We start from the raw sequence: 11,499 nt of genomic DNA on the forward strand, positions 1-11,499 counted from the left end.
AGAGGAAAGGCTGACCTGAATTGCCCGGACCATTCTAAACCAGACTGGACCGTGCGGCTCAAACGAGGCGTATAAGTATTGGCAAAATACCACAGAGTTGTACGTGCAGTGTAGGAAGTACAATAACAGACTAAATGTGAACATTTTAAGTTTACAACATATAGATAGTATATAAAAAGAAAACTTCATGTATACTGCCTCACTTTTAGCATAGATTACAGTTGCTTTAGTACAATTCTCAGATCAGAATGAAATTCCCAAAACTATTTGTTCAATCTTCACATCATGATGTCACTTGTGCACATCATATAAGCAGTTTCTCACTTCTTTGAACAAGTAGCAATTGCTTTGCTACATCCATGCAAATGATTATGTACAATTCTCTGCTCTTTGCTACATTATCAATTGTTTATGTCATGTTGATCAAAATGTATTATATAGTTCACTGTGCAATAGTCTTACTCCTCAAAATACCGAGTCATTAGTTCATCGTATAAGTAATTAACTGCAAAATGGTTGACCAAGTTGTCATAATGTGATGAACATATTTCACTGCATTGCAAGAGAGGATATTCGCTGTGATGTGGATGAGAATTTGTGGCCTAACATACAGGAACGACAAGAGGTGTAGGAAGACCACACCAATTCCTACTGCACTGCCTGTACTGTTGTACAGAACATTGTCCTATCTTTTTTTCCCTTTGCAGTGGGTTTTTTCTCTGTTGGTATGACATGGTCTTTCAACAAATTACAATATGAACAATAAAAGTGTAAATGTGAATCTCGTCCAGTCTCTTGCAATCAAACAAAAAAGGTGTAACTTATATTTTACAATAATTGTCATCAAAACTTTATCCATAGTTTACATCAGAACCTCCCTCTAAAGTACACAGTTATATTGACAACATGACTAAGTAATTTGAGTGTCTTGTTCGTAGACAATGACACAAGGACTTGACATTCTGATGGCACTGACATGTTCAATGACAGAAAGACTTAGTTTTGAGAGATGAACCAAAGATTTTGAGCAAGTTACAGGCTTTTGCAAGAAATCCATGGTGTTTAGCTGTTTGTACAAATTGTTTTGAGAAATGCACACACGATTTTGCAAACTTCAATTCTCACCTGAGAATTGTACTAAAGCGACTGAGAAAAACTGTAAGTATAAGTATACTTTTTAGTGCACTTGAATACACTACACTTTGCTAAAAAAATAAAAATAAAAAAAGCCCCATGGGAATTTGTGCAATATACATTTTTTTGAAAAACACTCACAGTGTATCCGAGTGAAAAGGAGGTACTAGATGTTGGGCTTCCCCATATGAAATGAATGAGAGGGGCAAAACATTTGAACCAGCTCGATCTTAATGTAATTGATAACCTTGATAAATAAAAATAAAACAAGATTATCCACTTTCAAATACTTTGAACTTTAATCCTAAGAATTTATTACCTCATTGAGGTTGACCTGCTGTTGTGGATTGCATTAACATTGTTTTTCAGCACCAACTACAGTGAACAGGGATAGTACATGAACTGAAGCTTTTTTTTTTTTTTTTCCAAATGTGATTAACTGTTAAAGTAACTAATCACAAATATTTAGTGGTCTTCTCAATGTTGGACACAAAGTAAGGAAATTTGGTAGAGTGCTTCATTGAAGTAAACCTGATCTCCTTAAAAAAAAAAAATCTGCATGTCTGTGCAGGATGAAGAGCAGAGCTGAGTTGAATCCAGGAAATATTTGCCAAATATTCACTCCAAGAACATGGAGTATAGATCTCTGGAGTATATTCTGCTGACTACTGTACTGATGGAGTCAGTATGATGGGGTATGATAGCATCTCAATCTCTGTGGGGAAAAACACAGTTCCTCCTCTCTGATGTCTTCCTGAAAAGAATTTTGAAATATGTGGTGATCTCATATATTCCAGTCTTGGACTGCGTCCAAGATGTGCGCAGTTTATAAAAAGAAATATCAAAGAATTTCTGAGGAAAGGGGAGGTCTTATTAGTCATTTCTTCATAAGCATTTGTGGAATATGCCAAAGGGACCAACAAACTTTTATGATAAATGCTGGGTATAGAATAGGATCCCATCCTGCTGCAGTGCAGGAGCAGGCTGGTAACCAGTATGAGGAGGAGGCGCCAGAGCGCTGTGGTAGTGTGTGGTTACACAGCTCAGCTCATTCAGTCAGTCTCCTGTTTGTCAACTTCAGCAAATGATAAATTTCCAGCAAGTTTTGTTTATTCAAACATTAATCCTCCCATTCACCAAACACTAAATGAGAGTCAGAATAAAATGTTGGCATTGGCAGAGAGGATTTGCCAAATGCAACCCAAATATTAAGCCTCGTTGCTTATGCTACAGATGTATGTTCCTTGCAAGCGTTGCACAGGAAACACTGTCACAATGGAAAAAAAACAGACTACAGGTCACACGTTTCCTTAGTTTTGGGGTTTAGCTTAATTCACTAAACATGTAAACCAACATTTGGGAAAGCTGCACACCATGCAGCATCTGACCACATAATGCAAACTGACAGTAAATGAGGCACAGCGTAGAGCGTGATTTCACATTCCACTGATCACAATGGTTGAGGATTAAGCTCTACAATGTGGATGAACCTGACAGAAGAGAAAAACGAACAAAAACAAAAAGGGAAATCATGTGGGTGTCCATGTTAGACGTTGAGGACAAGAGCCAGTGAGGTCAGACCTCTGTCTGGAATCAGTAGTTAAAATGGCCTTTTCTGTTTCATAATCCACACGAGTACCTCTTTACTCCAGATCTCCAAAACACCTTCTTTTCAGTCTTCTCCTGTCATTATTCATTTCTGATGTGGACCTTTGATGACATGCTGAGGTAAAATGCAGAATTACATGTTTTTTTGTTTTTTTCTTTAGCTTTTTAAAATCAGGTGATTCAAATAAACTTAGTGAGAAAATGTTTGAACTTTTATTACATTTAGCCTGTAAAACAGTACATAACAGACAAAAACAAAACACTGACATGGAAAATAACAAAGAACAGTTTTATATTGAAGATTTATAAGCCATTGGTTGTAGTTTTGTAATACTACAGCAATAAAGGACTAATGAAAAGCATTTTTCTTCTCAAATGAGTGATTTTAACAATATGTCTACAATCTTTCATTCGTACATGTGACTAAAAATATGCTTTCCGTAAATGACAGTACTTATACCTACATTTTAATAATTGAAAATACATGGATGACTTAGCATAAGAGTGAATTATTGACTTAAATTGAACTGATATCTAATAAGATTTCATATATTAGGACTTAAGATTTAACACTTCAACTGGATCCAAAATACAGATATGTACAACCGAGGCATCAAAAGGAAACACAAATCCGTTCATCCTCAGGCCTATAGGTTCACTCCAAAAGGCGCCTTTTTAAAAAAAAAAAAAACAAATAACACCTTTAAACCTTTTTTGCAAAAAAGGCAACGCAATAAATAAAACAAATGGCACAGAAGGTCTGAACAATCTAAAGTAAGAAGCACAACGTCTAGTGGAAAAACAGCGAAAATCACAGAGTTGCCTGCAAACGGTAACATCAGCTCACAGCCGACATAAAATTACAATTATAATTACAGTGATGAGTGGAACAATTAGAATTCTACATAGTATTTGTATTTACAAGCAATTTGTACAAGAGAGGGCATTAAATGGGGTTCAAGCTTTACCATTTTTGAAAAAAAAGGATTTTTTTTCCTTTTTAAAACTCCCTGGAAAAGCAGCTGTGAAGTACGTCTGAGCAGATACCGTCCAACCTGCAGGCCAGTGTGACAATCATGAGAAAAACATTTTCTCAGCATCAGAAATAACTCGATCTGAAGAGAAAACTGGATGGACAAACATTTCTGCTTAGCGTTTAGCTGTGAATAAATGTGGTTCTCTTTTTAAAATCAACCTAAAAACATACTGTTCATAAGGATGATCAGGTAAACACGAAATGCTCATAGGTACTCCACACATCACAAGTAAGGAAAAAAAATCCCTTCAAGAGCAGAACAATCTTCATATAATGCACTAAATATAAACGTTGTAAACATCTCACTTTTAACCTTATACATCCATGTCAGATTTTGTTTATATTTGCCAGGTTCATAAAGTATTTGTCCTTATTTTAAGGCATAGATAGTAAACTCAAGAGTGAGCCTAAGAGTTTATTTTTAAGAAGCCAGATTTATTCCAGGTTTCACTTCAAAGAAGAAAACAAAACAGAAAAGACCTTTTCCACGCTACAGTGAAAAGAGCAACTTGTCTCTGGAAGAGCTCAACTTGTGATAAAGTTATAAGATCTCCTCCACTCCGTGGGCAAAGATCATAACCAGGCCGGGCTCCAGTATTTTATCCTCCCCCATATGCTGATTTTCACAGGCCATCACCACCACTGCCTGCTTGCCAGGAATCCGCTTGGCAACATAGTTCTCGTAGTAGCGCCTGTTCATCTGCCGCGTTTCGAGAGTGGCCAGTCCCTGAGGCCAGTTTCGCTCGTGGGCATTCTCGATCAAGTCGTTCACAATTGAGAGGGGGCAGCCGCTGTCGATGAGCGAGCGTTTGATGACAGCTTGGAGCACAGCGTCCGGCGTGGAGATCATGCCCCCCCAGCGAGTCACCCTGGCAGGCTGCATGGAGTTCACCCACCTGAAGAGATGCAAAAGGGTTAGGAACCACATGAAAATTCAAAAGCGGTTTGATTTTAGATTACCAAGTGGGGGAATTGATCTTACTCCAGGATCTCGTTGTACTCGATGCTCTCCTCGAGGTTTTGCAAGTTGGGATTTGCACTGCAGATGGCTCTCATGTAGGCTTTGAGCAGCTGAATGTCACGTTTCTGTTTAAAAGGTGGGACATTTTTAATCCTAATTATTGAAGTCCCAAAATTTTTTAAACTAAACTGATATTCAAGTACAAACTTACATTAACAAGAAGCACAAGAAGCCTTTTGTTGCTCTCAATAACAAAATGAATACTTTTATATTTTTTAATAGTGCATTTTAGTCTATTTTTAATATTGGACACCGCAATTGCTCAGTTGGCAAATAAAATTCACCTAACATAACTGGTGTCACAAAGTGGAGAGCAATATTGGAGCTACCCAGTCGTAGAGTTTTGATCCAGATTCCAGCTCAGACAAGGAAAACAAAGACGAACATGGATCTATTTGTCTGCGAGTAAACGCATCAGAAAGGAGCAGAGTGGGGAGCTTGTGACCTGCCATTGTAGCTTCTACATTACACTTATAATCTTTCACAACTTGTTTTAGTCTGTTCCTGATTCACAATGGTTTGAATACAGAAAAAGTCAGAAATACAATTTTAATCTTAATTTTCTTTGACATGTTAAAATCATCAAAAGCATTTTCATTGGAGTTAGTCTTAAAGAGATTTCATATCAAGACTTCAAAAAGTCTTCTCTTTTTATAATGCCCCATAGTTGACTAATTAAATAGTGTATTAACATACTAAAACACGTGGCTAAAAAATCAGCTCAAAAATGTGCCCCCACCCCACAACGCATACCAACTAATAATATTGTGAGCGGGCTTAATATTTCACATGCAGGCTGGAGTCTGTAGAGTTTGCTTGTCACACATTTTGTCCGTTGCATCTTTGTAGCCACGCTTTCCTGCTCAGCTGTGTGAAGTGAACAGTTGCGAAACTGCACGCCTTATCACCTCTGTCTTGTGCCGCATTAAGAGATGAAATGAACGGCATGTGAGACACGTCGTTCGTCACAATGGAGCAGCTGTCAAAAAACGGATGCTGTGATCCCTGCTTCCTGTGTCGAAGTAAGTAGAGACATTGGGCTGCAAAGCCTCTTTTGTCTCTGCGAATTGTTAAGAGCCAAGAGTGGTGGAGGATTTTTTTCCTGACATGCACAACTATGGTGTGGAAACTAAAAAGAACTAAACTTTTTATGGCTTTAGACTGTATCTAAGACTTAACAGAGTAGAAAGTTCTTTGAAATGACTGTAGGCAATCGCCTTTGTTGTTTTGTCAATCCAGCTCCGTGACAGACCTGTCACAGGGATAGGCTGGGACAGGCTCCGGCTGGGTTTAGAAGATGAATGAATGTTCTGTCAATCCTTACTTGTTCCCCTAACTGATGTTTATGCTCCGCCACATTTTTCTCCAGCTCGGAAATCTTAGTTTGTTGCTGTTGGACGACGCTCCGCAAGTGTTTGATGCAGTTGTGGCTGGGAAGCTCATCCTTCGGCATTTCAAGGCTGAAAAATAAAACAAAATAAGAAGAAATTGGAGATTTTTATTTGTGCAAACATGCAAACAAAATACAAGGATCACATTTTAAAATTGTACACCGCAGTCTTTAACTCATGACTGCTGACGATACAAAAGGTTTATTTGATCGTCTCTGAAATGTTTAAAAAGTGGGAGGAAGTTTTTTTCAAGCATGAAGCACAACTGTTAGGATGTAAAATATGCCCACAGATATATAATGTTAAGGGCCTAATGCCTTTCTTTGAGGCTGACCAGAAAGTCATTTCAAACGTCTGCTTGACTTGTAATAAACTGGTTACCCTTTCCTTTTTTATTTTTATTATTTCCTTATTGTTGACACGTTGTGCAATTTTTCATTCGTTAAAATTTTCCACTGTCTTACCTCTTATTTTTTTTACAAACTATTGAGGATGCACATACATACACACAAAGTCAGAGTCAATCCAAGCAGTACTCATAAAACAGTATCCATTGTGCTGTTGAATGCAAGGCACTTACCCACATCCTTCCTCACAGTTGACAGGCCTTTTGGGGTTGTGCTCACAGTCTTTGAGATGAGACTGTAGCTGGTCCAACCTCAGCGTAGCTGTGCAGCCATAACTGGCATTGTCGCAGTTGATCTGAAGTTTGGACAGCATGTTGCGCATGATCCGGGGCACAGGCCGGAGATGAGCTAGTGTCACCACTGTCCTGTCAACAGGACAGATCTGCTGCTGGGCAAACCACTGTGTTATACAGGCATTACAGAAGGCATGTTCACAGTGTGGAGCCTGAAATGAAGATACAGAACTCACTTAAAATGCTGTGATGCATTCATTCATGAAACCATTAATGTCTACAAATATAAATGAGAAAATACTGCTATACAGTAAACCCTTGTTTTTCGCGGGGGTTACGTTCCAAAAAGACCCCGTGATAGGCAAAATCCGTGAAGTAGAAACCTTTATTTTTTTTAAACTATTATTATACAATTAAATACTCTATTATACATTGAAAAGAAAGAACAAACCAATTTACAGGCTCAAGCATTTGTTTCACAAATAAAAGTACTTTAGAAACCTTTTTTTCAACAAATAACTCTGTACTGTACTGTCAAATAATAATTTTAATGAATGTGAACAGAAGGCTTCAAATCGCGGAGATTAGCCCCGCCCACCGCGACCCGAGTATTGGATTAAACGGGAGAAAATTTAAAATGATTATGAAAAAAATACAAAGTACAGTGGGACAAATAGTGACTCAGGTGTATTTCACTGCTCTTCAGACTGAGCCGCTGCATCCTGACTCAGCTCTGCAGTGTTTTCTTCTTTTGAAGCCCGCGGTGCAGCTGTGTTTGTTCGGGAGAAGAACATAGTGATAGGCAGTTGTTGTCGCTCTTTTTTCTGCTTTGCAAAAAGATCCTTATACACCGACTTGCCACCATCAAGAGAATTTGCACGTAGTAATGAAAATTTGGCAAGCTGATTTACGTACGTGCACATATTAAACTGCAACGTTATTGACGCACAGGTAGAGAAGAAGCGGAGTGACTTTTTAGCCAATCAGAATGCAGAACACAATGCACCATGCAAATCCGTGAAGTAGCGAAACCGTGAAAAGCAAACCGCGTTATAGCAAGGGATCACTGTATATCCAATTCCTTGTAAAAGTAAACTTGCCTGCACTGGTTCTTCCAACACTCCACTGCAAATAGGACAGAGGAGGTCTTCATCCACCTCACCCTGGAACCTCGTAACATCGTACCCCATGGTACACTACCCACAACCTCCTGAGCATCAACAACAGGTAGCACACAAACAAACAGTAAAATGTCAGTACTTCAAACGGTTGTGATGCACAAAGAAGGAAACAACACAATTGTATTAATACATGTCAATTAATACAATTTTACACTTTAAATTTCAGCATTTAAATGGGAATGATTAATTATATGTAATTTCAATGACTTTAGACTTTCAAATCATTTAGTAATATCTTCATTTACATAAAATAAGTGCTGAAATGGATGTATAAAAGTAGGGCATACTGAGATTTTACCCTTTACACAATTGTTTAAAAACATAAACAAATGGATTTATTTTGTACAACAAAAAAAACATCTACTTCATGTGACCGCATAAAACTGCTTTAGTCAAGGTCTCACAGGGATTTAACTAAGAACAAGAAGTCTGAAAACATCAGTCAGCAAGCTGAAGAAAATTACAACAGCAAGTAATTAAACTGTTTGAGCCCAAATCTGTGCAAAAATGTGTCCATCACCCTTGTTGAGGTTAGTCATCTGAGCTACTAAAATGAAAAGCACAACAGTTTCATGGGAAAAAAAATCTTCAACAAGAAGCTTTGTGGTTTTGGACTACTTAAAAAGCATTGTGTTCATATTTTTCCATGCCATTCATACAATAAAATTACCAAACTTGCAAAAAGGAGAAAAGGGTGAAAACATTATTTCTCTGCATGAGTTACTTTAGTTAAAAAAATGCTTAGTACCTCTTAAATATCTCTCTCTATATATATATCTATCTCTCTCTCTCTCTATATATATTTTTTTTTTAAAGAAAGTAAAACTATACCTATACCTATACAGCTATTTGCTCGTTAATGCTAAAATCTGGCAAATAAATAAATAAAGACCAATGTTAATCAAAAACTTGATGTAAAGTTGTTTGTTATTTGTTTAATTTAGCTTTTTGGGACAAAAAGCATTGAAATAAATTCCCATGTTTGCTGACATATTTAAATAGCTGTGATTTAAAAGAACCCCCAGAAAATCAACTCTTTCCCAGAATTACTGTGTCAAGAACAGATAATATAAGGGGTTTAAGAGCTTTATTTAACCATATATGAAAAGACAAACTATTCGAGACAAAAAAAAATAGCCTACGTGATAACAGTTCTGCTGATGCGCAGCATAAAAAAGCGGTGCCCTTGAGCCGAAGTTGTGTTATTTTTCAGCCGCATCTCATCGGCATCCACATTTATACTGGGTTAAAATCTGAGGATTGGATTTCAATATCTGAGTACTTTCCAAATAGGATACTGACACCAATTCGGTTCGAGTTAGATTCACCTGACAATTCGATTTTAGCATCATTAAACGATAGCTTTAGCAAAAGTTAGCGTACCGCTAAAGCTAGTGTTAGCTACGTGGAGCTCTTTTCCCTTTGACAGTTTACTAATATATAATGTTAAACTATTTTACACAAACACATAAAAGTAAATAACAAATTTAGTGTTTCTTCAGAAAGAAAAATTAACACATGTCACGGGTTATTAGGAACTGACTTATGTCAAATATAGGTATAGGGTTAGCATCTACCAAAACAGTGGTTTTCATGAATGTTAGCACTCAAGCTAACCCGACGGATCTCAGATAGCACAAATATTTATGAAAGCGACTTTAATAAAAAACACTATGAGAAAAATAAAATTCACTACTATACTTACTTAGGCATGAAGCAAAACAGGTCCTTGTCAGGTTTACAAATGTTTAAAAACGTTGTACCTTCGCTAGCAATGTGCTAGCCACGTCTTGCTACATCCTACACTTGAACGTTGGCAGGAAGAGGAGGACTCTACCACAGGTTCTGAAGGTCTATGTCATTCTGTTCTTCAAATCAAACAGTTGATAATATTCCAATGGGGTTTAATGATCACTTTTCCTTTAGCCTGTTATATATGTTATGAAAGATGTGTTCGAAATGAGATTGAAAAACGGAATAGATTTTTGCCGCTGTCCCCTATTCTTGTTTGTAAATTGGTCTATTCCATAGTCTTCGTGCTGTCGAGGACCGATTACGTTTTTTATGTGTTAATTTAACCTTTATTTAACCATATAGAGAAACAGTTATACTTTAAAATGACCACCCAGATGTATTTAGGCATGTTTTTAGAAAACCAGAAAGCGATTACATTCTAAGGATTTTGACACACAATAAAAACTTTTTTCCCAGGAAATATTTTAGTTTTTACAGTATATTATTTTTATTTTGTTTTGTGTAGTTTAATTTGATAGAAATAATTGAAGATATTTCTTTTTGTTTTTAAACTTTTTTCTATCTTGGAAATGTCAGTTACTGTACTTTCTTTGTTCATCTGCCTTTTTCATGAAGTAATGGAACATTTTCTGACATATTTTTTTTATCATGTTAATAACATTATGCCCTGCATACATAGTAAACTTTAACAAAACTTTTCATGATTCTTTACCCAAAGGAAACAGCAGAAAGGAACATGTGAGCCATTGTAAATACAGAGTGTGGGTTCCAGACCATGAACATTTTTCTAAATTCTGCTGCTGGTGATTTGAATGATTGAAATGTCAAAAGACAGAAAACAATTAATTTAATAAACAGGAACCTCAGTAGTCAGCTACAACAGCCTCAGTCGCCACCGGTCCCCAGTTTGGTTACACACTCCTGTGTAATGGCGTCCCATTTTTCATCCAGCGTTTGTTGCAAGTCCAACATTGTTGCTGCATTAGTCACTCCTGCATAAAAAAATAAAAATCACACCCAAAATTGTTCCCTAAATTTAACACTTTGATTGACTTGAAGGCAGAATTGTCAGCAAGGTATTCGACTCTTCCCACTTCCAAATTCAGAAAGTAACATCCATCTACAGTGAGCGGCGGTTTGGCCATCTTTACAGGTTAAATCCTGTGGAGAATTATCTCTGGTTGCAGAATCTCATATTTTTCTTAATTGTGATTAGCTGTTTGCCAAGACAACTGCTGGTCTTATTGCCCTGCAAACATCAACTGCAAATCTGTAAAAAAAAAAAAAAAAAAAAATAGTGCAAATGAGAAGAAAAGGTGTCCTTAGGCTGTCTTCTTGGGACATTGACTTTTTTAGCCCATCTCTGACATTTATTGTTATAAAGTAATAATCTTAGCCTTCAATTTGGAAATGGAAAAAGAAATTATCTTCAACAAATACTGGGATTTAGTTTTGTAAAACACCACTCTGTAGTTGCCCTATTCCATAGGCCAACCCAAAGTAGGTCAATCAGTTGTTAGCAGCAACTGGGAGTACCTACATCTCAGAACAAGAGTTAAAAAATAAAAAACACATTAAAGGCTGCTTGAAATTGTCATTTTTTTATGTATACATTGTATTATCTCACCATTTGTTCTAAGTGAAGTATGCAATACTAAATTTTTTTGTACATTTGAGGCATCTGCTATTCCATACCAGTAGATTTTTATGATGAAAAAAAAAATATTAAAAAT

At 36.8% G+C, this 11,499-nt stretch overlaps 1 protein-coding gene across 1 annotated transcript; it reads right to left on the reverse strand.

Moving 5' to 3' along the window:
• Nucleotides 1-2,940: 2,940 nt before the first annotated feature.
• Nucleotides 2,941-9,991, reverse strand: rnf41 (ring finger protein 41). The gene is made up of 6 exons (XM_023956822.1): nucleotides 9,717-9,991; nucleotides 7,931-8,040; nucleotides 6,771-7,042; nucleotides 6,124-6,259; nucleotides 4,761-4,864; nucleotides 2,941-4,674 (listed from the first exon to the last, which is right to left on the reverse strand). Exons 2-6 carry the CDS (start codon nucleotides 8,018-8,020, stop codon nucleotides 4,320-4,322), a joined length of 957 nt encoding a protein of 318 aa, XP_023812590.1. The 5' UTR covers nucleotides 8,021-8,040; nucleotides 9,717-9,991; the 3' UTR covers nucleotides 2,941-4,319.
• Between the last annotated feature and the right edge of the window lie 1,508 nt (nucleotides 9,992-11,499).

This window comes from Oryzias latipes, chromosome 7, assembly GCF_002234675.1.
Source record: "Oryzias latipes chromosome 7, ASM223467v1".
NCBI lineage: Eukaryota > Metazoa > Chordata > Actinopteri > Beloniformes > Adrianichthyidae > Oryzias > Oryzias latipes.